Source organism: Nothoprocta perdicaria, unplaced genomic scaffold (assembly GCF_003342845.1).
Source record: "Nothoprocta perdicaria isolate Ctin4 unplaced genomic scaffold, notPer1 scaffold_314, whole genome shotgun sequence".
NCBI lineage: Eukaryota > Metazoa > Chordata > Aves > Tinamiformes > Tinamidae > Nothoprocta > Nothoprocta perdicaria.
In genome coordinates, this window is record NW_020455549.1 from 592,155 (window position 1) to 614,015 (window position 21,861).

A 21,861-nucleotide genomic window follows, 5' to 3' on the forward strand; every position below is an offset into this window, starting at 1 on the left:
TCAGAAGGGACCTCTGGAGATCATCTAGCCCAACCTTCCAACCTTCCTTCCTTTCCTTGGCCTGAATCCGTGTCTCTTGCACACATGACACAGTCCTGGGTGCTCTCAGGACCATCTGCCCCAACAGAGCTGGCTCCTCAATGATGGAATAGTCTGCATGGAAGGAGTAGGAAAGACTTGAGCTCACACAGTGCCCTCTCTGCATGCGTTTTCCCTTTCAGATATGTTTAGGGGTTCTGGCACGCGTTGGGGTTGTTACGGGATAGGGGAGCATGTGTCACTGCCAGGGGGAAAAAGGACATGGGGAGTGAGGAGAGCTGCTCTCGCTGCTGGTGGAAAGGAGCAGTCCCCATCTGTGTGTGCACGTACAAGTGCATGCAAGCTTAAGAGAACATGTGAATATGCACGTACAGGTGCATGCATGCCCCATGTTGGGGTGCGTGTGAGCGTGTAGGCGCATGGAAGTGTGCAAAGGGTGCGTGCACACGTGTGTGTGTGTGTGCTATGCATGCGTGTGTGCATGCATGTGTGCAATTGCTCATACATACGTAGGTTGGTGCATATTGTGTGTACATGTGGGAAAATCCCCCAGAGCAAACGGTTCTTCCCCACGTCACAGCCCAGCCTGACACGCGCGTGTGCAGGCAGGGCAGCCCTGTGGAGCGCGTGGGGTTAAGCGGTGCTCCGAGTGGGGAAGGGGCTGCCGGAGCCCGGGGTGGAGCTGGGCTCGCGCTCCAGCGCAGTGCTGCTGCGAGCTGCAAGCACCACCTCGCGGCTGCCGCGTCGGCCACGCGCTGCACAAGGTTGTGCCTGTGTGCACCAGCCTTGCACAAGGTTCTGCTCCATTCCCTGGGTGCACCAGCCTTGCACAAGGTTCTGCTCCACTGCCCGGGTGCATCAGCCCTTGCTTGCACCCGTCAGCCCTTGCCTGGGTGCATCAGGGCGCTTGGCGGCTGGAGGCTCTGCGAAGGCAGAGGGCACAAAGCAAAGCCTGCTGCACCCCCCGGGCTGAATCTGGGCCCAGCAAAACCCAAGGGGGTCCGAGAGCCGCTCTGGAGTGGTGACTGGGCCACGCTGGTGCTCATTTTCATCCTAACCACGGCACAGAAAGTTTTCTTGGCCCTAGCAGCTCATATGGCAGCTTCATGGAGGCAGAGATGAACAGTGACGAGCAGAAGCTCTGAGGCCAAGCGAGAGAATGCATTTCTTTACAGGAGTGACGTTTATTTAGCATAGGAGTACTGCTTTCCCTCAAAAGTCCCTCAATTCCCTCCTTTCTGCAGCTGGGGAATGCAATGCCGGGTGGCAACGAGGGCTGCTGGGGCCGTTGCCTCCTTCTCTCCGCTGCGTCCACGCTGGCCATGGCCACTGCTGTCCCGGCCAGCTTTCTCCAGGACATGCACTGGGTCCTGCATGCCATGGGGAGACCGTGGAGCCCAGGGCCATGGCCGTGGAGCGCCGTGTCCCCCAGCATTGGGGCGCTGTCCCCCACTGCTGCAGCCGTCCCCCTTCCTCCCGGCCAGGGCGCGGGCAGCCTCAGGACGAGATCACGTAGGCAGTGGCGATGTAATTCCGACCGTTCCCGTAGGTGGACTTGGTCCAGGTGTAGGTCTGGATGCTCAGGCCGTGGCCACCCAGGCTCAGGTGGCATCTGCGGGGACACAGAACGTACTGCAGTCTTCTTCATCGCCGAGCCCTTCACCCGCTGCTGTGCCCCCCTACTTGGGGATCCCTGGGTGGGGGACTGGGCCAGCTTGGTACTTACGCCCTTCCAGGCCGAGCGATGAAGCAGAGTGTGTAGAGGCCAAACTCGAACTCGGGGCTGGAGCCGATGAACGCGGAGCCCACCTCTTTGTAGAAGCCATCCCAGCTGAACTGCATTCCCAGCACGTCGGGATAGGTGTTCCACTAGAGAGCGGGAGAAAGAGGGGTCAGGGAATCACACCCTTGATCTGCTTGGCTCTGGCTGGGTCAGAGCAGAGCATTCAAGCAGAGGGCATCTGAAGCACAGCATCCTAATATCTTCTCCAGGGACATCCAAATTCAGGGAAATGGGTGGGGAATCTGTTCAGCTGGTCGGGTGGGTTGTGAGACAGAGCTGGAACTCCAGGACACTACCCAAATCCCAAGGTGGAAGCAATGAGACCTCTCCCTCCAGAGATGTGGCGAAGCTAGGGTCCCCCAGATTAGCTAGGCGTTCCTAATCCCCCTAGCTAATCCCCCAGATTAGTAGGTAGCTTGTGCACAGGTTGTACACCCTCACCCTCCCAAACCCAGTCTTCTCTTGCGTGTGTTTTAGAAGCCTCATTTGTCCCATGCGATCATTGTACCTTCCCATCCTCCTCCACCTCCATGCCCATGAATGAGAGCAAAGGAGACACGGCAGGGTCTGGCCCTCCACGTCTCAGAGCACAGACTGGGTTTGCCCCATGTAGGATTTGCCCCACAGAGCAACATCAGCTCAGCCTGGACCAGCTAAGCTGGTCGATGGCTTATGCCACTGGCTGGATGGCCGAATGGGAGGACCTACCGGACCATCATAGCTATGGCTGAAGTAGTCAATGAGGCCCCGTTTTTCGAGAAGGTAGAAGCGAATCCAGTTGTGAAATCCAGACACTTTCCCTTTCTTTACTTCCCCTGGAGAGAAATGAGACCATGAGATGAGCCTGGGACTCTCCGTCCCCATGTGCTGGTGTGGAAGAGCCGCTGGGTTTCTCCTCCACCCTTCCCAAACCAGAGTACACTCAGATGGGACTGTCGCATCCCACCAGACCCAGACAGGCAGTGCTTGTGATGTGTCTGGTCACTGCTGATCAACAGCATCCTGGTCCATCCAAGCACAAAGCAGAGCACCCAGTGGGGCTCTGCCCATCCCCTGGAAACACATCTCCACCACATGGAGCTGCAAGTTGTGTTCTTCCTTTCGGGTGACAGAGCCCTGGAACAGGCTGCCCAGGGAGGCTGTGGAGGCTCCTTCTCTGGAGGTCTTCAAAACCCGACTGGATGCCGCCCTGTGCCCCGTGCTGTGGGTGTTCCTGCTGGAGCAGGAAGGTTGGACTAGATGATCTCTAGAGGTCCCTTCCAACCTTGAACATTCTGTGATTGTTTCCCCACCAAGAGGCGCTCAGCCTGGGGCTCTACCTGAGAAGACGTGCTCGAAGCCGCTGGAGTCCTGCTCGCCGTTGCCTCTGGAGTAGAGGCCGAACCACATCTCCTTCAAATCAGCCACAAACTCCTGCTCAGAGTCATAGCGGTCTGGAGAAAAAGCGGGGTGAAAACCACGAGGCAAGGAGAGGGGAGCTGGATCCAACAGCGTCATATGGGGAAGCAAAGGCTGTATGTCCTAGCCCGAAGCCCAGCCAGGTCCTCTCCCATGGAATAAATTCAGTGGTGCCCTGTTCAACTGGGGCACCCTGGAGAACCTGCTGCTGTGCCCTTCCCTGCGAATGACCCACTGCTGCCACCTTGCTCCGCACTCACTTTTTTTGTGGAGGAAAATGAAGAGCTTCTTCATGAGCTCAGTTTTCATCACCTCCTTGAGGAAGTTGTCCTGCTCCCTCAGCTCTTCTGCTGTGACATCCTCCTCCCTGCCCGTTGCCCTCTGGTAGTTGTCCAGCAGTTTAATGAAGCTAGCGTAGGTTGGCTTGGAAAAGAGCTCCTCGTTGACGTATTGGTAGAGCCTGGGAGAGAGGGCACCCTGCAGCCAGCGCAGGAGGGAAGGATCCCTTTGGAAACCAACCCTGACCACTGAGTGGCTGGAGTGGTCTCTGCCATCCTGCCTCCTTGCTCACAAGCACCTTGCAAGGATGCCCACGGCAAAGCTAATGCCCATCACACTCACGGCTCAGGGGAAAGGTCTTCCTGGTCTCCCGTCTGGTCTGGGGAAACCTGGTACTGTGGGTTAATGGTGATATCCGTTGGCTTAGCTCTGTTGTGATCCGCATGGTAAAGCTGCTCGGAGATGTGCAGGAGGTCCTCGTCCATGATGGCATCGTGGCTGCTGGAGAAACCCTCTGCAAGGACAGGCAGAGGGATGGTGTGAGCAGGCGGGAGGGCTGGGCATCCTCCAGCCAAAGGGAAATGAGGCTGGTGCTGCAAGTCAATGCCACCCTGAAGAACCTCAGCAAGGTGCCATTGAGGCAGACTGCCAGGACATGGTGAGATCTGAGCACTCCAGCTGACACACAGGAGGGTTAAGGGAGGCAGGGAGAGGTGGAAGCCTGAGACTAGAGGCCTGGGGACCTCAGTAGGCACCACCCAACCTCCCAGCAGAGCCTGGTGTTGGGTTTGGCCATGGCATCGTGGCTATGAGGGTCAAGACCTGAGCCAGGACTTGTGCAGCTCATGTCCTTGTGCTCTCTGTGCAGTCCTGATGCCTTTCCAAGCCCTTCTGGAGCTTGGAATTGACTGTGTTGAATGTCCTGGGAGCCACGAGCAGAGCTGCAGGGATTGCAGCCTCCCTATCAGGACCTGGGGGGCTAGAGCTGCCCATGGACCCCACAGCCATGGAACTCCTTCAGAAAAAGCTGGAGCTGATGCTGCATCACCACTGGCTCCGGTGCAAGGAGATGATGCTGCAGGACCTGGCAAGTCCCGCTTGGGCTCTTGCTCCCCCCGGGTGGCTTTGGCACACAGTGGCTTCGGGTGAATGGAAAGGGAGCACTCCGGGCATGCTCATGGCCAGCACCAGACGCGGGAGAACCTGATGCCATCGCTCCGGGTGGGACATGGCTCTCAGGGGAATGAAGAGCCCGGAGGCAGGCAGGGCGCAACGTGGGGGGTTATTTATTGCCCGCAGTGGGAGAGATAAGCGACTCACCACTTCTGCGCGCGCGCTCTGCCCTTCCAGCCCGTTCTCCACCTATAGGGACCGAGAGGAAAGAAAATGAGCTCAGGGTGATGGCAGCGTCGGGTGGGGAGGGAGCTGCTGGATAGACATGTGTTGGCAGGTCCGCTTCTGTGTCCGGGCTGAGCTTTAGGGACCACAGACTGCGTTCACCTGTTCAGGTAGGTTTGTGCACCCACCCATGCAGAGCAGCCCATGTAGATGCATGCACCCATGCATACATGACAGAGAGATACGCATGTGTGCACACGTGCGTGGTGGCACGGGCAAGCGCGAGCTCCCATCTCTCCCTGGTGCTCACCTGGGCTGCAGTGGGTATGGTAATCCTCACAACAGTTGTGGTGCCTCTCACATTTGGCGTTGCAGTGGCACTCGTCCTCCTCGTGGTAGGGCTCCTCGCAGCGTCCCTGGCAGGAATCAGGGGCTGTGTACAGATCTTGGGGACAGAGACAACGCTGTGGTCTGCAGTGTGGAGCAACAGCCGTGCCTCGTCCAGCCGGTGAGCTGGCACCTCACCCAAGCTGCCCCAGCAGGTCTAGGAGACCAAGGTCATACAGGAGGTGACTGGGACTCCTCCTTGCCTGGAGACAACACGCTCCAGGTAAGCCAGGACCGAAGACCTTGGAGAGGGGTGCGCAGAAGCTCAGGTGGGATGGACTTTCCAGAGCTTCTGATTGCATCCTGTGCCCAGCCAGCATCCCCTGTCCCCACATGAGCTGGAGTATCTTATCTAGTGGCAGCTCTCACTGCATGTCTGGTGGTCAGTGGAGACCCATTGCTGAGGGAGGATGCTCAGGGATTGTCTCCTGCTCCGGAGTTCAGTCTCTTCCCACCCAGTCCTGCCCAAGCTTGAGTGGTGACCAGGCACCACTGACTCTTCGATTCCTTCCCAGGAGAGATACAAGGACCAAGCTCCTACCTTGGGTCTATTTGAAATCCCTCAGCTCTGACTGAACTTTGTCAGTGTTTAGGGGCGTCATTTTGGCCATCATCAGTTGGGTCTTCACAGACCTCTTTGGGCCACCCATCCATGTGGGTCACTCATCTTCAGCCACAAATACCCGCTGTGTGACAGACCTTCGCAGGCCACTTTGCACAGGGAAACTCATTCTTCGCTTACCGCATTCTTTGCACCCTTTTAATGCCAGGCTTGGCAGGAACAGGAGTCCCCACAGTCACCCAGTCACTGGATCAGAGGACAATCACCACATTCCAAATGCCCTCATTTGCAAACCAACTGTCAGTCCCCGGGACGTCTTTCATGAGCTGTTTCTAGGATAAATGTGTCATACAGTGTGTGATTTATTGCACGTGGGGCAATAAATCATGCAGCCACACGAGCTGTGCTTTGAATAATGCAAGCACCACCTCTCAGAAAGATGATGGACACCTACTGTCAGACAAAGAGGGGACCAAGACACAGCCAGGAGAGCGTGTGCTCAGGAAAGTCTCTTTGCTTCCCTGCTACCCATCAATTAATTTAGGCAAGTCCTGATGCAAGGAATGAGACATGAGGTAACCTGGAAATGGTCTTTCTCATATCCTTTTGTTTTGTATCCAATCAGGAAGCTAATTGTCTCTGAGGACGTGCTGCGAAGCTGTGTCTCAAATAAGCCACCTGTACAGCAGTGGCTGGAGGAGAAGGTTTTTCTTTCTCTAGCAAACCTGCAATCAAGCAAGGTCATAAAAGCCATCTGGGAAGCAACAATTCCCAGATGTCTTCCTTTAAATCCAGCAGGCAATACATGCCCAGAGGGTAAATCCTGACACAGCAGTTGAGAAGAGCAGGGGTCAGATCTTCAAGTGCCATGCTTCAGTAGTTTCTATACCTGTGTTGCTAGTTCTGTAGTCTTCTGCATTACCTGAGCTAATGTGGTTTCTGAAGGTGCAGAAGGTCCTTGAGGTAGAGCCTCTAGGGTCACAGGTTCAACCTCCTGCTCCAAGGATGGAGAAGCTGTAGTCTTTCAGGGCCCTGTTCTAGTATTTGACCATCCCATAGTGAAAAAGTCTCTCCTACCATCTAAGTGGTCTTTCCCCTTTTGCCATTAGTGTCCATGGCCTCTTATCCTGCCACTCTGCAGGATAGTCCAACTCCACTTTCTCTACCCCTTGCTATTAGATAGTTGCAGGCAACCGTGAGGTCTTCCCATCGCCTCTTCTCCAAGCTAAACAAACCCAGCTCTCTTTGTCTCTCGTACATCACACACCTCAGCCCTTGGCCATCATAGTGGTCTTTACTGGACTCTTCCAATGTGTCCATGTCTTTCTTCTACTGGAGAAGCCCAAACTAGACACAACAGAATGAACGTTGTTCCCAGATGCTTGTGCTCCCCAAGCACCCTGGGCTTGCTGGAGGCCACGGAGCACAGTGAGCTCTGGCGCTCTGATGGGGTTGGTGTCTGGGATCCCTACCCCGAAGATCCCACTTGCTCCCAAAACTGAAGTCAGAATAGCTCAGTCTGAATCATGAATCCCGGGCTGTTTTCCGGCAGCAGGCCCGTAGAGATTGTGCAAGGCAGGAGCTGCCCACACACAAGTCACTGCTGAGATGTTCCTGCTCCCGGGGCACATTACCAGGGCAATTTCCAGTGAAGCAACGCCACTGGGTTGTGCCATGACTCAGCCTGCACTGGGAGCCTTGCAGAGTCATTGGAGGAGCAAGCTCAGCCCTGACCCACTTCCTACCTGGTCTCAAGAGCAATGAGAGAACAGCAATGTGACACGGCTTCTCCTCACATGGGGACAGTAAGTAGGGCGTGAGGGGCAAATGCAGGTGGGTGCTTGCTCCACTTTTGAACCGTCAGCCTTTTGGACATGGGCCTAATCACGGCAAGACAGCTGAAGAGTGGTCGCCTGCTTCTCTTTGTCATCCTCTGTGGTTAAGCTAGAAGAACCGCTGAAGCTTTTGGAAGAGTAGAGATGCTGGAAGAGCTGGTGGTGGCCAGAGCGAAAGGATGTGACCAACACAGACAGCAGCACTGTGTGCACCTGAATTTATTTCTATGAGAAGATGCTGTCTCCTCTCACCGCGCACTTCTAAGAAGGGCCTGGCTCCTCTTCCTCTAGTCCTCTTTAGGGAGTGGGCAATGACATTAGATGTCCCTTTGGCCATCTCTCCTCCAGGCTAAGCAAGCCAGGTGTTGTTAGCTTCTGCTTACACATCATAGGCTCCAGACCCCTGGTCATCTTAGCTGCTCTGGTTTGACGATTTATCTTGTTTGACTTGCCCCCCAAGCCCCTGAGTCCTGCCTAGCTACTCAAACCCTGTTCCAGCGTATGCCAGATATCCTTTCAAGGAAAAATAACTTCTCTACTTCTCTACTAAACAAGGTTAAACACGGCAAATCCTAGTGCCTTCGGGGCAATCCAATGGCTAGACGGTAGGAGAAGTAATTGCCCCTCTGCACTGGCCTTGCAAAACTTCTCATCATTAATCCTGAGATGACTTATCTGCTTCTGAAATATCAGACACAACCTGCCAGCAGGATGATGTTGAAACTCCTGACTCGTGCATAGATTCCAGTTCATGTTATGCAAGAGCATGGCAGGGCTGGAGTCAGTTAGTCACATGCAGACTTGGCAAATCCGGAGTCAAAACCTGATGCCCCCAGACTACTCCCTATTGCATTAACTGTGACACGTACAGACATATTCTTTATCATATCTTCAGGCCTATCTCCCTTATAATGACCTTAACAGAGTCCTGAGCTCAAGTCTCCATCATGCTCCGTCACTGATGCTCTAATGACTCAGGTACCCAGATCAAACATTTTACAAGTGATGTTTTAAGTGAATCATGTGCAGTACACTCGGGCATGATGAGAGCACAGTGCACTGCACCACACACCACTTCTTGGGAAGACCTTTCCTGCAGTCTCTTGCCACCTTGATTGATGGTGTGACCAAACTCTGCTAAATTGACCTCACGGTGGCACCAAGTCTATTCCACAAGAGACCAGGCTATGGAAAAGAAAGAGCTCCAGAACTGCTGGAGCCACTCAGCTCTGCAGCCTCCCAAAAGTTTTAGAGGTGCCCTGTTAGACACTCTTTGGAATCCTCCTATCCAATTAGACCTATGAGAAGCTTATGGCACAGGAAGGCTCTTGGCTTATGGCACAGGAAGGCTTTATGAAGCACAAAGCAGTAAAGGGAACAGAGGATATATGCAGACAACCATAGAGATGATGAAAAAACATTTTCTGAGGCCTTAAACTCACATCTTTCCAGATTTGGTGCTATTTCTTAGTCTCTGTGCATGGGATCCCAGAGAACTTCTCAGCCCCGAGGTTTTCTTGCCTGCCTCACCTGAGACCAAGTTCCTGATAAACCCAGGCGGGCACCTTCCCAGTGCTGGAATTCCTCGTGTACTCCACTTTCAAGTTCGGACTTGTGCCAGCTCTCCAGAACATTCAGTGCCCAGTCCTAGTCGAACGGGAGCAACTGGGCTGGGCTCTGCATGAAGAAACGGGCTGGTTGCTTCAGTAAGTGCTCGTGAAGAGCAAAACACCCCAGACCACAGTGCTTTTCTGTTGCCATCCTCTTATGGACTCCATGGCTGGGCTCTGCTGCTCCTATCCCTCAGCAACGGGGAGATTATTCCGAAATATTTCCCTTGGCCTTCCCCTGGCATAGGAAGAGCCTAGTGCATGAAGAAGCTGGAGAAAGGTTGGTTTGTTTGATGAAAGCAGAGTGAGACACATCAAGAAGCAGCCTGTTGACAAACTCAACCCAGGGAAGGTCTTAGGTTGTTGGAGAGAAGGCTAACCCACCCTATCACCAGCAGAGCCCGTTGTCGTCAAAGAAAGACGTCCACCATGAAAATACCCTTCAGCTTTTCTCTGCTAAGCTCTGCCGAATCACAGAATCACAGATGGATCCAACCTCACGAGGAATAGTCCTCCCAGGGTCTCCGAGATCCCAGCTTGGGGCAGTGCCCTCAGCACTGTCTGCTTTCAACCCACCCTTACCCCCATCCCACCAGATGCACCAACGGTTTTAACTTCAGAGATGAAGCAAAACTCCTTTACTCACTGCCAGCCACGCAGCCCAAGGCTATTCCCGCTCCGACAAGGAGGATCCAGGTCTTCATTGCTCCAGATACGGCAAACTTGATCTTTTTAAAGTGTCCTGGAGAGAGGATTGGGAATGTCAGCACTTCCCAACGCTCCCTGCTATATGTGGATCCACTCCAGGTGAGGAGGAAGAGGAGGAGAGTCTAGTTGTGGCGTCACCGAGTAATTCGCAGGCAGGCTGCGCGCAAGCCTTGCCAAAACTCATCATGTGCCTGTCTTAATTACAGGCTGCCTAGGAAGGCTGGTAATTCCAGCTCCTGGTGTTGCTCCACTGCACACACCTACCCGTGTGCATGTCCCCAGGACAGAGCCTTGCCAGTGGCTGTGGAGCAAAGGGAATTCTTGTCTTCCATCATCTCTACTCTTCCAAAAGCTTCAGCATGTCCATGACGGATGAGGTTAGGGCCAGGCCTTGGTCACCCAGACGTGCCCCTTGTGTCTCCTGGTGAGCAGAAGATAACCATCTCTTCCTCTCCAGCTGCTGTCTATTGAGACTGTGCGTTCCTTAAGATACTGACTGCCTTTGGCTGAGGCTTCCAAGACTGTTCTTCTCCATCCTGCCTTTCTCCATGGCTCTGGGTAACCCTGAGGAGGTGGACAGCTTGTGTCTGGCTTGGTCACCGGCATCTTCCCAGGAGCAGACCAAACCGAAGCTCCATTCTGAGCTACCACTGTCCCCAGTAACCCCAGAGGAAGATGTCCCCTGGATGGTGGGTGCTCTGGTGTAACCACCAGGACATGCCACCTGGGCATGCCACCAGCCACTTCACCATTCTCTGACCTCTCTCCAGCTCTTCCGTAGGTGTTTGCACCGCAGGAGGACACATCCGTCCCGTACATGGACTGCTGTCCATAGGGCACCTCACCAGGGAGCTCTTTAGAGCCCGGCTGGGGAGAAGGAGCCAAGTCTCCGCTTTTCCACTTGAGTGAAGACTTCTCCAGCCAAGCCAGATGACTGGGCCAGCATCCTGTCTGCAGTCGAGGAAGCAAAAAGCCCCCGGACACATCCAGCTCTCCAGGCAGCCAGCAAGCCCGGCGCCAGCACTTACAGCAGCCAGCAAACCTATAGGCTGAGACTAATCCGCAAGCCTATAGACATATGGGAAAAGAATGCAGCTCTGGTTTAACCCTTCCTTCCCCACCACCGAGTTCCTTCCTTTCAGGGCTGCTCTGGCCCTTGAGGGAAAAAGGCCCCCCCAAAACGTGGCCGGGATTTTGGGCTGCCTTGAGAGGATCTCAAGGGGTCCTCTCTTGTTTTGCCCCAGCCTCCCCAAGCAAACACATTTCTGAGGCCACGTGGTGCTCAGCGCTCTAGCGATGGAGGTGGGAACCTCACCGACATAAGTCTTCAAGACTTGATGCTTGGTCCCTTGGTCACTATCTCGCCTTGCTTTTTTTCTTTTTTCGCCCTTAATTAGCACTTTATTGAGTTCCTGTCTCCTTCCCTGTGATGGGTCCTCCTTGCCCTGGGGAATCCGGTGCTTCCTGAGTGCTGTGTCAGCTCTTCAGGACGTCATGAGTAGTCTGGAAATGGGGCAAGAGCTGCCAGGTGTTGCTATTTCCCTTGAATAAATGTTCCCCCCACCTTAAATGCTGTTCTGGGGGAGCCCTGAGAGCTCAGCATGGGTGGATGTTGGGTGCTTGGTCACCAAAGACAAATCTCGGTGCCCTCCCTCTGCCAGGGCTCCAGAGCAAGGCCGTAGACCGTGTCTGTGCTTGTAGCCACTCAGTCCATGGGTCCGTCTGCTCTTTAGGCTGGGATCAGGAAGGGATGTGCATCCCTGACATTCCTGATAGACCTGGATCTAGATCTAGATCTAGATCTGCTGGTCTCCAAGGCAGGGACGTGCAGGACAGTGCAGCGAGGCCGCCCTGTCATTGTAAGGCCCTGGGTACTCTCAGGAAGGAGAGAGTTAGAAGATCATGGAACACGTGGAGCCGTGAATCAGACCCCAAACATATGGGAGGACCTTTACGTATGGGTTGACTGTAAAGCCACCAGGTCCCACCAATGGTAAGAGAGGGTTAGAATGGCTCAGTGTGTCCCTAGGACTACGGACATGCGGGGAAGATTAGGGCTTCACCAGCGGGGCAATGCTGGCACCCTTCTCAGGTGGCCGCCCTGATGATGGGAGCAACGGGTTGCAGCGACAAGCAGCACAGAAGATGCTCAGGATGGCAGGGCAGCTTGGGGAGAGAGCAGGTATGGAGTCACCTGGGTCTGTCACCTGGAAATACTCATGTTCTCCTGGGACCAGAGCCTGCACACCTTGACCGTTATTCTCTGGAGTCCATAGCATCCTGCAGCTACATCTGGGCAAGATAAGAGATGGGTTCAGGTCTCCAGACAGCACGTCCAAGCTCCATGTTAGACATGGGGCACTCCTGCTGGCAGGACATGAGAAGGGCACGTCCCTGTGGACATTGGAGAGGACAGAGGGGAATGGAGGCACTGCCAGTGCCACTTTGGTGGCACCCACTGCCCCGTTTGCCCTCTGGGATGTTCTATCTGGGCTCTATTAGATGGGTTGCATGAGGCCGCTATGCTGAGCACGGTGACCGCTTGGGGCCGCGCAGCTTGTCCCCAAACATGTCACCACAGCCACCAGTGTGCCCAGTTAATGGTCACCACGTCCCTCAGGGTCTCCAGGCAGATGGGGCAGGTCACCTTGTCTCGGAGCATCCCCACCACGTCCTTCCCCGCAGCCACGGGGCCGCTTGCTGCAGACATCTCCTCTCCTCGCAGCGCGGCTGCGGCTGGAGCAGAGAGGCGCTCAGAGCACCACGGAGGAAGCAGGAGATGCAGGAGGCGCCGGGGAGCAGAGATCAGGGTCCCCTCCTCTCCCCCAGGCTTTGCAGCAGCTCCAGAGCTCCTCGGCACCAGGCTGGGGGCTCTGTCCACTGTCACTGTACCAGGGCGCCCGGTCACTGGTGCCCCTGAGTGGTCACCACTCCCAAAAGCACGAGCGCGACCTCGTCCTGCACGGCTTTGTCCCCATGGAGCCAGGAAGCCGCCGCCACGAGGCAGGGGCATCTCCCAGCCTCAGCACCCCTAGGACGGCAAGGACCACGTGGAGCAAACCCAGGTCGCCGCGTGGAGGAGGGAGGCGCGCACGGCCTTGCATACAAAAATAGCTCTATTGCCCGCCGGTCTATTGCAGGACCAGCCCCACGGCAGCCCCACGCGCGGCGCCGCTGGCCTCCACACGCCACCGCACGGCCCCGCGCCCCGTCACGACTCCAGGTCCCGCGAGAGCCGCAGCAGCTCCTGCTGGCTGTCGATGGCTTTCAGGTGCTGCAGGTAGGCCCACGTGGAGACCGGGCTGCGCACGCTCAAGGACTGCTCAGAGCCTGCAAGAGAGGGGCCAAAACCAAAGCTCGGCTAATGCCTCTGGCTGGGCTCACCAAGTCTCCTCCATCAAGACCAGCTTAGCTCGCCCATCCTCCTAGAGCAGCCCTGGCTCTGCTCCCAAGCAGCATCCTTTGCTCCTGGCTTGACCCACCAATCCTCTACCCTCTCCAGTTGGGTTCGTCCACCCCTTTGCAAGACCCCTGGCTCAGCTTGCAGACTCCCCACTGCCAAAGCCTTGGGCTCAGCTCCCCCATCCCTCTGTCACCTCCAGCTTGGCTCACTGAGCCTCCTCTACTGCCTCTAGTGGGGCTCATTTAAACCTCTCCATCGCTTCTGGGAACTCGGTGGGCTGAATGGAGAAGGTGTAGAGGTGTAGGTGTAGAAATAGAAAACCAGCCTTGTATAACAGGACAAAGTGATGGGCCATGCCAGGGCTAGAGCCTTATGGCACAGTCAGAGCATGCGGACAGGTGGGAATCACAGACGGATCCTCCCTCCAGCACAAAAGGGAGCAGTCTGGAGTCCTGCGATGTCCATCCAGGGGTAGGTGGGACAAGGGCAGGGAGAGGGAGCTCAGCCTCCATCCCCGGGTCCCCCAAAGCGCCCAGCCTTTCTCGCACTGCAATGGAGCTGATGCCCTTGGGGTGTCCGCAAGGGACTGCACCACGCAAGGACACGTGTCCCCCTGTGCCAGGCTCGTCAGGCCCCGCGAAGACCCTGGATGGGGGCTAAGGGTTCAGAGCGGCTCCGCAAGCTCAAGCCGTACACGTGGAGATCCTCATGGCCTTGGGGTCCTCCAGGCGGTGCGGGGAGCGACTCCGCAGCGGGGACAGTGGAGCTAGGTGGACAGAGAGACACAAAGAGCTTAGCTACGTCCCCAAAGCTCCTCCTCAGGTCTAAGCCGGGCCCACAGGCGAGCACTCACCATGCGCCTGTCCCCGGCAGCGCTGCAGGACACGCACGGTCTTAGCCATCATGTGCTGTGGGGCAAGGCACAAGGGTCACTTGCTGCCACATCCCCCCCATTCTGCTCCCAGGCTGGCGAGACATGGTCCCCCTCGGGCTTTGGCAGCGGATGTGGCTGCCTCGTGCCCTCTGTGAAGGACAGCAGCTGGAGGCCAGGCCTGGGTGCTCCTCACAAGCTCCCAGAGCTCTAAGGGGACCAAGTTCTTGGAGAGCTGCACTAAGGTCATGCGGATGATCCTCATCTGCCTCCAGTGGAGGCTGCGCAGGGTGCACGTGCCAGAGGCAGGATGACAGGCAGATCCCAAGGTCCCCAAAGGGTGGAGGTGACGGGAGCTGTCCGGCCACGGGGGAGCAAGGCTGCCCAACTCACCATCTTCTCAAAGTTGATGAGATTCTCAGCCAAGGTGCGGTTGCCTTCATGGATGAACGTCATATCTGCAAGGGAAATCCTGGGATCAGATTGAGGCCGGGGCTTGGCTTCCTGCCCTGGCCCGGATCAAGGCACAGGCCATTGCCCCAGCTTTCGCTCTGCAAAGAGCAAGGAGAGATGGAGCCACAGGCTCCGTCCTCTGCCAGGCAGTGCCCTGGGCAGGGGAGAGGCTGTTTTGCAAGGTGACCTCGTGGCATGGGGACCAGCTCCCTGGTCGTGCCTAGTCTTGGGGTCCCAAGAGGAGGATGAGGAACCTCCTCTTGGACAAAGGGTTCCCTGTGATCCCAGCCCAAACTCCCTCCAAGCAGAGGAAAGGCTGCACCCCATCCGCCCAGGCCATGCATCCAGGGCTGCGTCACCCACCTTTGAGGAGAAGGGGCACGAAGGGGATGATGGGGGGGCTCAGCTTGGCCACGGCCAGACGGTAGACCCTGTGGTTCCACGAGGGGTCCTGGGGACGGAGCAGGATTTCAGCACAGGGCAAGCAGAGACACAGCCCGGGATGCAAAATGCTTCCAAGGAGGGAGACGCGCAGGAGAAGGAGCCCTTCGATGTCCTGAACCAGCACATCCCGGAGCTTGGGGGAGATGGTGGCACTGTCCCCATGACCCAGTGTCCTTTTGGGAAGTGAGAGCAGGAAGAAGCCCCAGCAAACGCAGGGCATGGGAGTGACCTCCTTGTGCACCCGCAACCCCATCCTGCTCCTCCGCACCCTGATGCGAAGGCTGCACAGAAGCCTCCCCGCCCCGGCCCAACCTCCAGGTGGGAATGCCGCGGGCAGGGAAGGGGCTGCGCTCACCAGCATCCGCTCCAGCGCCGAGTGCAGCTTCCGGATCTTGTGGGGCAGCCTCTGTGCAGACAGAGCGTCACCAAGGTGTCACCATGTCCCTTCTACCTCCAGAGCTGTGGCTGCCACCAGCTCACGGCACAGGGGAACGGGCCCACGGGTGGTGGCAGGATCTGGCCAAGGTTCAGCCCGGGCATCACCAGCAAGAAGGCTGGGACGCAGAGTAATTCCCTTCGTGTCTCCAGGGATCTCCTGGTTTTCGCCCTCGGTAGTGCCCATCTCTAGGATGGCAATGCCTGCGACACCGCTCGCTCTGGGAGCTTATTAGGAGCTGTAGATTTGGTGGGAATTTCTACCAAGGTCCATGGGATTTGGGCCCTGGGCTGAATCTAACGTCTGCTCTGATGCTGTCCCTCTGCTAGATGGAAAACTGGAAACACACTCCTGTCATTAGCACATCTCTCGCCAGAAGAGACCTTTTGGGTGCAGGTGACCCTACACCTTTTGGGGTGCGGGGTCAGCTTGGTCCCCAGCACCTTGGCCATGCCCTCCCCCCCCTGCCCTGTGATCTGTGAGCCCCGAGGACGGGCTCCCCGGGCCGCTCACCTCCCAGGTCTTGGCGAGGCGGCTCACGGCCGTGTTGCTCACACCAAACATCACCGCGAAGAAGGAATTCAGGTTCTTCTGCTCCTTGAGGCTGCGGGTGAGGAGCAGAGTCAGGCGGAGCACGCGGCCAGGGACCCGATTGCCCCGGCAGGGCGGCGAGGGACCCACTGTGCAGCCAGCTTGATGAACTTGCGGAGGAGCTGGGCTCGCCGGCCCACCTCGGCGCACAGGCACAGCTCCGTGGCCACCCAGTACTGCAGCTCGTTGAAGCGGCGCATGACGCGCTCCAGGTTGGCCGTGGTCACGTCGTGGAACTTCTGCGGCCTCACGATGTAGTGGATCATCTCCACCTGCGGAGAGGCCGCGCTGGGGGCACGGTGGGCATCCCATGCCGGGATGCCCATCCCATGGCGGGGCGAGGGGTGCAGGGGGTCTCCCCCCGCGCCGCCCCCACCTGGTGGATGCTCTTGAAGAGGTTCCAGTCATAGTCCGTGAGGTGGCTGGCCAGGTCCTTGGAGCTGATGAGGTCCAGGGTTTCGGAGGAGCCGGTGCTGGGCCCCAGCTGCTCGGGATGGGGGATCTGTGCACGGGAGAGAGGACACCCATCCACCCCTGCTGTGAGCAAGGGGGAAGACGAGGACGGCTCCCGCCCAAGGGAGAGGATGTGGGATGGAGGAACCTTCGGCCCTGAGCACAAGCCCTGTCTCACGGACAGCCCTGCCATCCTTGCCCCATCCTGCTGCAAACGGGGCAGCGCCCATGGCATGCCAGGCTGCTGCCGCCCAGCCCCATTGGGCTGCCCGGCCCCTTGGCCCTGCGCTCACCAGGCCGCGCAGCTCCTCCACGCTCACGGCAAAGAGCCTCTCGTTGAGCCCCAGCGAGGTGAACACCCCCACAGCATCCATCTGCAGCCCCACTTTGTCTGCGGGAGAGAGGACGGTCGGCGCCGGGATGCGGCTTGCACCCAGCAAGGATGAACTGGGACCAGCTCCAGACCCAGCTGGTCCCACCGGGAGCAGAGGACGGGCAGATCTTATGCAAGCCCGGGGCAAACGCTGCCTTTATTCCCCGCGGGGAGAGAGGGCAGCAGCCCGCGGGGCATTTGCAGCTCTGCAGCAAGAGAAGACTACCCGAGGAAACGGAGCTCACCTCCAGCTGAGTTGACCTTCACCAGGAGGAGCTCGCCGTCCCGGCCGAGCTTGGGGCGCAGCGCGCAGAGGATGTCCCGCACCGAGGCGTTCACGGGCAGCACCGTGATGAGGCACGAGTGGTCGGGTCTGTAGATTTCGTAGGGCACTGGGGACAGAAAGGGATTTAGAGGGAACCTGCGGACATCACAGAGGGCCCCTCCAGTAGGGACACAAAGGACCCGTACCTTTGTCCTGAGCTCTTAAGGCACAGCTGCTGTTCAAAATTGCCTCTTCCTGGCCTGAAAACCAGTTCACGGAGCTTCGAGCCTGAGGTCAAGGTGGGAGAGAGAGGGTCGGTGCAGGGGGGTGCTTGGGGACCATGCACTGGCCCTCCCTCCTGCACGGGGACCATGCAGGGCACCCTGCAGATGCACATGCAGATGCACATGCAGATGCACATGCAGATGCAGACGCAGATGACGCAGCTCTGCATCTCTGCAGAGATGACCCAGCTCTGGTCCCCCTGGTCGTCAGGGCTGCTCCTACCTTAGGCTGGGGAGAAACGCTGCCGCCTCCGTTCTCCAGCCTGCACAGAGGAGCAAACGCAGCGTGAGAGCCCACGCAGGTGCTGGGGACGGAGCTGGGTGCTGCGAGACCCTAGAGAAGAGCCCGCGGCCTCCAGCATAGCTGGGGTGTCAAGAGGATGTGCTGAGCACCCCTGCACCACGGAGCGCCGGGGCGTCTCGCTCGCGTTGGGAAAACTTGGTGCTCGGGAGGATGCTCGAGGCCGAGAGTGCTCGGGAGCCGTCAGTGCCACGCCAGGACGCCAAGCCATCGCTCTACAAGCGTGTCTGGCCTGCTAGGACCTCAGCCCCAAAGCAGGGGCAATTCCCTATGGCCTCCGGAGCACACGGGCGCCCTGGGGAGCAACCGGGCTCTCTTTGGGATGGGCCTCCCTGTCCCGCAGGGCACTCACGGTCTGGGCCGCCGGCGCTCCTGCGCGTGCTCCTGGCCCATCCCGCCCAGGCGAGGGTCCTGGCTCGCCAGGTCCGCGAGGTTCTGCGGGGCAGAGGCGCTCAGCAGGGGCACGGCGGCATCTCCACGGCCACCTTGTGCTGCCTCCCCGCGCGCGGTACCTGCAGCAAGGCCGTGGTGCTGCGGTCGCCCTGCAGCAGGCGCCCGTAGAGCAGCACCCACTGGCTCACCAGGCGCAGGATCTTGCGGCGCTTGTGCAGGGAGTAGGCGGCCTTCTCCTGCTCCGAGCCCTCCAGCAGCTCCGCGCGGAAAGTGGCGCGAGTCAAGGGGGTCACCACTGGGAATGAGGGGCCAGGAGGGGAGAGGACAGGGACCCCAGACACCAGACAGAGAGACAAGGGATGCTCTGTGCCTGAGAAATGGGAGGTTCTCTTGGTGTCTACCAAGGCTCCGTTGGGAAGGTTGGGAGCAAGCGGAGCAATCCCGAGCAGGGGGATGCACACGGCGGCACGGACCCCCAGAGCGCCCCGCCAGCTGCACAAGGATATTGGTGCAGCAAGGCTCTGCAGAGCTGCGACGTCGGCATGAACACGGTGTAGGTGAGCAGGAAATCTCCCAGCAGGGTGTCTGCAAGAGACCAAACCAGGTCCTGTTTAGGCTTCATGAAGCTCCACTCACCCATCAGACCACGGTTTGGGGGGCTGTTTGGGGTAACCATGGTCTTCCCTCTATGGGGACTCTGCTCTCTGTCTTGGACCCAGGGGAACCATTTCCTAAATGCTGAGGAACGGGTTGGCTTTATGTGAGCTTGTTGGGATGCCAACATTAAAGAAACGCCAGAAGTTCGGCACATGGCAAAATGCTCAGAAACAGCCTTTGATGAGGCCGGCTCGGAAGCTCATTTCTTACTCACTGGGGACACCTCCTGGTTCCTCCCTGGCTCTACTGTCCTCTCTGAAAGGAGGTGAAGGGAGACACCTCCTGCTAAGGGTGAGAGAAGCTGCTGCTTGGTTGTAATGTCCTGGCCAGGGCAGGGGACGCAGGCGCGCACGTACCCGCAGGGTCATAGAGTGTGGCGTCGAGCCTCATGAACTCCAGCAGATGCTCGAGGATCTTCTCGGGCGTCCCAGCCATCACCGAGTACCTGGCAGGCAGCACGCGGGGCGCATGGGGCAGGGAAGGACACCCCACTGCTAGGCTGCGTGTGGGGCCACCACGAAGGGACGTGGGGACAGGCAGCACCGGCTGGGAGCCCTGCGGACACGTGTCCCTCAGCCGGGCAAGGAGAGACAGGGACAGGACAGCGATACCTGCTGCTCCTCACTGTGGCCGACTGGCTGCTGCCACCCTGCAGGTTCTTCTGCAGGACGAGCACCACCTTGCCGTGCTCCTTCAGACGCATGGTGTTGGCCTCCACATCCTGGAGGGCGAAAACAGCCATGAGCGTGGGAGGGAGACGCCAGGCTCTGGGGACTCACTCCGTCTTCCCATCCCTCCAAAGGGCATCGCTCTCCAAAGGGCATTGCTCTCCAAGAGCACATCGCCCTGCAAAGGGCATCGCTCTCCAAGAGCGCATCACTCGTGGGCTCCTGCATCCCGCGCTGCACCTGGTGGGCAATGAAGGTGCTAGCACATCAAAGCAGGCACTCTAGGTGGTGTCAGTCCATCTGGTTGCACCCCCAAAAACCACGTCAGAGATGCACAAGAGAAGACCTCCACGGAGCTGGGAGTGCTACGAGCCCTGTGCAGCCCACACGAGACGCGCCACGTGCCTTGGATCAAGCAGCACTGACGTGTCTAGGGGCTCCTGCTGACCCTGAGGGGCCTCGTGCCCACCTTGAGGATGCGGTTGAAGTCCTGCTTGTCCACACGGAGGAAGTGGCAGTTGTCCTCCCGCAGGATGATGGTGGCTGCACGGGGCGCGTCGTTCACCAGGGCCAGCTGCCCAAAATCGTCTCCCTCGTGCAGGGTGGCCACCAAGCCCTGAGGAAGGCGGGACAGGGTGGGAGGCCTCACCCCCTGCTCCGGACCATCCGAGCTGGGTATCCAGGGAGCTTCACGAGGTGCGGACAGGCCTAGGGAGCTCCAGGGGCTGCCGCGCGGGGCAGGGAACCGCGCACCTTGCCATGAGTGACCACGTTCACCGAGCCCTTCCAGATGATGTACCACGACGTGCCTTTATCTCCTTGGCTGAACACTGCAGAGAAAACCGTGGTGGGCAGCACTGGCACAGGGGTGGCCCTGAACACCCCACGAGGTGACCAGCCCTCTTCAGCCACCCCAGGACCCAGCCCGTGCTTTAGTCGCCTCCATCTCTGGTCCATAAAGATCCAAAGGTTGCAGCAGGACATGGGGAATGTCCACGGTAGGTGGCAATGGCTCCAGCAACTCCTTCCTAGCAGGAACCCTCCCCAAGATGCCAGCCCAGCCTCCCTGGGAGCCAGTGCCACCTGCGGCCGTGTTGACGCTTGCAGGACACTCACGCACGGTGCCAGCCCTCTGGTGGGACTCGAACATCAGCACGGACGCCAGCTCCCGCTTCACCTGCAGCGAGAGGCGCCCACCCTTAGCGCAGCAAGGAGGGGACACGTCCAAGACGCCCCGAGGTGGTCGCAGAGGGCAGGAGAGGAGAGCAGGAAGACGCCTGGAGGAGATGATGGGACAGAGCAGGGTCTGGGGACAGCAGCAGGGCTGAGGAGCACGGCACGGCCACACTCACCGAGTTGGAGAGATGGGCCACGGCCTTTATGTGCAGGAGCTCCTCAAATATGAGCTCCAGCTCATCCTCCGTGCGCTGCGTCGGCCTGGGGGGGAGAGCTGGCCTAAGCAGCAGTCCTGGACATGGCTTGGTGGGATGCAGCACCCCCCGAGAAGGCTCTGTGTCCTCTGCCACGTCCCGGGGCAGAGCCCTCCTCTGCACACACAGCCTGGTGGGCAGAGAACCCCCCTTCTCTCCCCAAAGTTCTGCCCAGAAGGTGCCGGGAGGGTCTCAAAACAGGGGCACCAAGTATCCCGTGTGGGTACCACCGGGCTCGGAGCTCCTCCGAGCCATCTGAGAGCCTAGGAGAAGATCACCCGGCACCCCAACCCTGTGCAGAGCTGGCCCTTGAGCCCCATCCATGACAGCCCGTGGCATCTCCAGCCCCCTGGACCCCTGTCCATGACAACCCGTGGCATCTCCAGCCACCAGGAGCCCCATCCATGACAACCCGTGGCATCTCCAGCCACTTTGAGCCCCGTCCATGACAACCCGTGGCATCTCCAGCCACCGGGAGCCAAGTGGGCTCGGAAGTGCCCCCGTGTCCCTCCCGCTGCGCGGGGCCGCTCACGGCTTGCGCAGGGCCACGGCGAGCAGCGCGTCGGGGCCCAGCTGGGCCAGGTAGGCGAGCGCCTCGAGCAGCTCCTCGGTGTCCCGCGCGCCGCCGCCGGCCTCGCCGCTCCGCTCCAGCTCGGCCACGCGGTACAGCTGGGCGTCCTTGTCCTGGAAGGGCCACTCCTGCTTCACTGCGGGAAGGAGAGCGCGTGAGCCGGGTGCGGGCGCCCGGTGCCACCCATGGGAGACGCTGGCGCCCGAACCCACAGCCCCAAGGGACCCCAGCGCCGCCCAGGGCACCGGTGTCACCCATGGGAGACGCTGGTACCCGAACCCGCAGCCCCAGCAGCCCCAAGGGACCCCAGCGCTGCCCAGGGCACCGGT

At 58.7% G+C, this 21,861-nt stretch overlaps 2 protein-coding genes across 2 annotated transcripts in view; both read right to left on the reverse strand.

Annotated features, from left to right (window-relative positions):
- Positions 1-1,536: 1,536 nt before the first annotated feature.
- On the reverse strand, positions 1,537-7,106 carry ENDOU (endonuclease, poly(U) specific). The gene is made up of 8 exons (XM_026042821.1): positions 6,953-7,106; positions 5,148-5,282; positions 3,842-4,013; positions 3,481-3,680; positions 3,142-3,255; positions 2,531-2,637; positions 1,766-1,908; positions 1,537-1,651 (listed from the first exon to the last, which is right to left on the reverse strand). The coding sequence occupies exons 1-8, from the start codon at positions 7,104-7,106 to the stop codon at positions 1,537-1,539; spliced, it is 1,140 nt and encodes a 379-aa protein (XP_025898606.1).
- A 6,840-nt stretch (positions 7,107-13,946) lies between these two features.
- The window catches only part of RAPGEF3 (Rap guanine nucleotide exchange factor 3), a 13,342-nt gene continuing 5,427 nt past the window's right edge, over positions 13,947-21,861 (reverse strand). The window contains exons 5-26 of the mRNA XM_026042830.1: positions 21,494-21,668; positions 20,884-20,968; positions 20,648-20,708; positions 20,285-20,361; positions 20,001-20,147; positions 19,475-19,584; positions 19,220-19,308; positions 18,713-18,791; positions 18,326-18,476; positions 18,166-18,248; positions 17,736-17,775; positions 17,435-17,516; positions 17,209-17,355; positions 16,884-16,981; positions 16,514-16,639; positions 16,228-16,409; positions 16,060-16,150; positions 15,466-15,516; positions 15,030-15,117; positions 14,607-14,671; positions 14,196-14,250; positions 13,947-14,108 (exon numbers count right to left, since the gene is read on the reverse strand). Of these exons, the coding sequence (XP_025898615.1) occupies positions 14,026-14,108; positions 14,196-14,250; positions 14,607-14,671; positions 15,030-15,117; positions 15,466-15,516; positions 16,060-16,150; positions 16,228-16,409; positions 16,514-16,639; positions 16,884-16,981; positions 17,209-17,355; positions 17,435-17,516; positions 17,736-17,775; positions 18,166-18,248; positions 18,326-18,476; positions 18,713-18,791; positions 19,220-19,308; positions 19,475-19,584; positions 20,001-20,147; positions 20,285-20,361; positions 20,648-20,708; positions 20,884-20,968; positions 21,494-21,668 (2,165 nt within the window). The 3' untranslated portion in view covers positions 13,947-14,025. The remainder of the gene's footprint in view (positions 14,109-14,195; positions 14,251-14,606; positions 14,672-15,029; positions 15,118-15,465; positions 15,517-16,059; positions 16,151-16,227; positions 16,410-16,513; positions 16,640-16,883; positions 16,982-17,208; positions 17,356-17,434; positions 17,517-17,735; positions 17,776-18,165; positions 18,249-18,325; positions 18,477-18,712; positions 18,792-19,219; positions 19,309-19,474; positions 19,585-20,000; positions 20,148-20,284; positions 20,362-20,647; positions 20,709-20,883; positions 20,969-21,493; positions 21,669-21,861) is intronic.

What these genes read in the sequence shown, in the direction of transcription:
- ENDOU (XM_026042821.1), bottom strand. Translation starts at nt 7,106, where the DNA reads ATGGACACATTGGAAGAGTCCAGTAAAGACCACTATGATGGCCAAGGG. An exon ending in CATTTTCCTCCACAAAAAAA is followed by an intron (nt 3,256 to 3,480) that starts GTGAGTGCGGAG and finishes CTTTTTCTCCAG; the next exon opens with ACCGCTATGACTCTGAGCAG. An exon ending in ATCGCTCGGCCTGGAAGGGC is followed by an intron (nt 1,652 to 1,765) that starts GTAAGTACCAAG and finishes GTGTCCCCGCAG; the next exon opens with ATGCCACCTGAGCCTGGGTG.